Source organism: Centrocercus urophasianus, unplaced genomic scaffold, assembly GCF_019232065.1.
Source record: "Centrocercus urophasianus isolate 14NV4802_14NV808 unplaced genomic scaffold, USGS_Curo_1.0 seq_10, whole genome shotgun sequence".
In the NCBI taxonomy this organism is placed as follows: domain Eukaryota; kingdom Metazoa; phylum Chordata; class Aves; order Galliformes; family Phasianidae; genus Centrocercus; species Centrocercus urophasianus.
The window spans coordinates 96,354,505-96,355,812 of record NW_024884142.1 but is presented as its reverse complement, the minus strand read 5'-3'; the positions used below and the strand labels follow the sequence as shown (position 1 = coordinate 96,355,812).

At 54.2% G+C, this 1,308-nt stretch overlaps 1 protein-coding gene across 1 annotated transcript in view; it reads right to left on the bottom strand.

Moving 5' to 3' along the window:
* LOC122161222 (homeobox protein Meis2-like) overlaps window positions 1-1,118 on the bottom strand; it is a 97,442-nt gene extending 96,324 nt beyond the window's left edge. The window contains exon 1 of the mRNA XM_042820485.1: window positions 893-1,118. Within this exon, the coding sequence (XP_042676419.1) occupies window positions 893-1,118 (226 nt within the window). The remainder of the gene's footprint in view (window positions 1-892) is intronic.
* Between the last annotated feature and the right edge of the window lie 190 nt (window positions 1,119-1,308).

Sequence of the window (1,308 nt, the reverse complement as noted above, 5' to 3'; positions counted from 1 at the left end):
AAAAAAAAAAAAAAAAAAAAAAAAAAAAAAAAAAGGAAGAAAGAAAAGAAAAAAAAAAAAGAAAAGAAAAAGAAACAAACAAAAAAAATATTAAAAGGTAAAGATTTGCACCCGCTTTCTAAACCCCTTCCTGAGGATTTTTTGGCCCGCAGCGGAGGGCTGCAGCCTGCTCGCGGGGTTCAGGGCGAAGCATAACGAGGAGGTGTTTTAGAATTATCTGTAAATGTAATTTTATTTTAAAAGCATTTTGTGTGCGTGTCTGAGTGTACGTGTATGTGTACGGCTCCGCTGTCGGAGCCGATACCGGAACCATCTCGTTGCCCACCCGCGTACAGCCAACTCGCAGAGCCTGCGTGAGCCCGGAGAGCTGTTAGCAGCGGGATCTGCCTCGCACCCCGCAACCTGCAGCCGCAACCGGGCTCAGCGAGGCTCCGGACTGAGCTTTCGGCCGCTCGCAGCCCGGATCCCTTCTTCAGCCCTCGTGAGGAAGTTCAGCAGAGGAGGACGCTACCCCGAAATATGTGGTACTTTTCCCTGAGGCTTTCCCCGCTCTGCCGGCGCTGAGCCCCGCTCCGAGCCCGTCCCGGCAGCCCCGGGGCGACCCGCGACCCCCGAGCGCACAGAGCAGCACTGAACGATGCCCTTGCCTTTCGGTGGGGAGAGTCGAACGAAGAGCGTTCCTCTTTTCAAGGACTTTCCAAGCACTCGCGAAATGCCTTTCGAGACGCAAATCGGCGAGGAACAAACTCGACACCCGTTTGCAAACCGCAATTGGGGACCGGGATCTTGCGGCGCCTCGGCTGAACTGCGGGGTTCTGCCGCAGCCTCTCCGCCTCTCCTAAACTAATTTCCGTCTCTATTACCCACGAATCTCTCCGTCCCTATTACCCACGCTCTGCCCTGTCCGGCTCACGGCTGCACAGGGCACAGTGCGGCCGTCCTGCAGCGACAACGGGGAAGCGAGGAACGCTTGCAGCCTGGTGAAGCGCACGGCCCAAGTGGGAAATCGGACTCAGGACGGCGATGGAGCAGCTCAGCACTCTGCGGGGTGGGGGACGGCCCCTCCCTATGCGGCTCCCTGTGCCGGTGCCCAGCTCCTCCGCCGCCGCTCTCCGCATCCCCGGGTGCGTTATCACCGACTTTTGCATCACTGTATATATATTGACTTTACTAAGCAGAGCCGCAGAGCAGCAGTCCTCCGCAGCAGCAAACAATTCTCCCGGCGAGAAATTATAATTAAAATAATAATAATAATTGCAGAAAAGAAAGAAAGAAAGAAAGAAAGAAAGAAAGAAAGAAAGAAAGAAA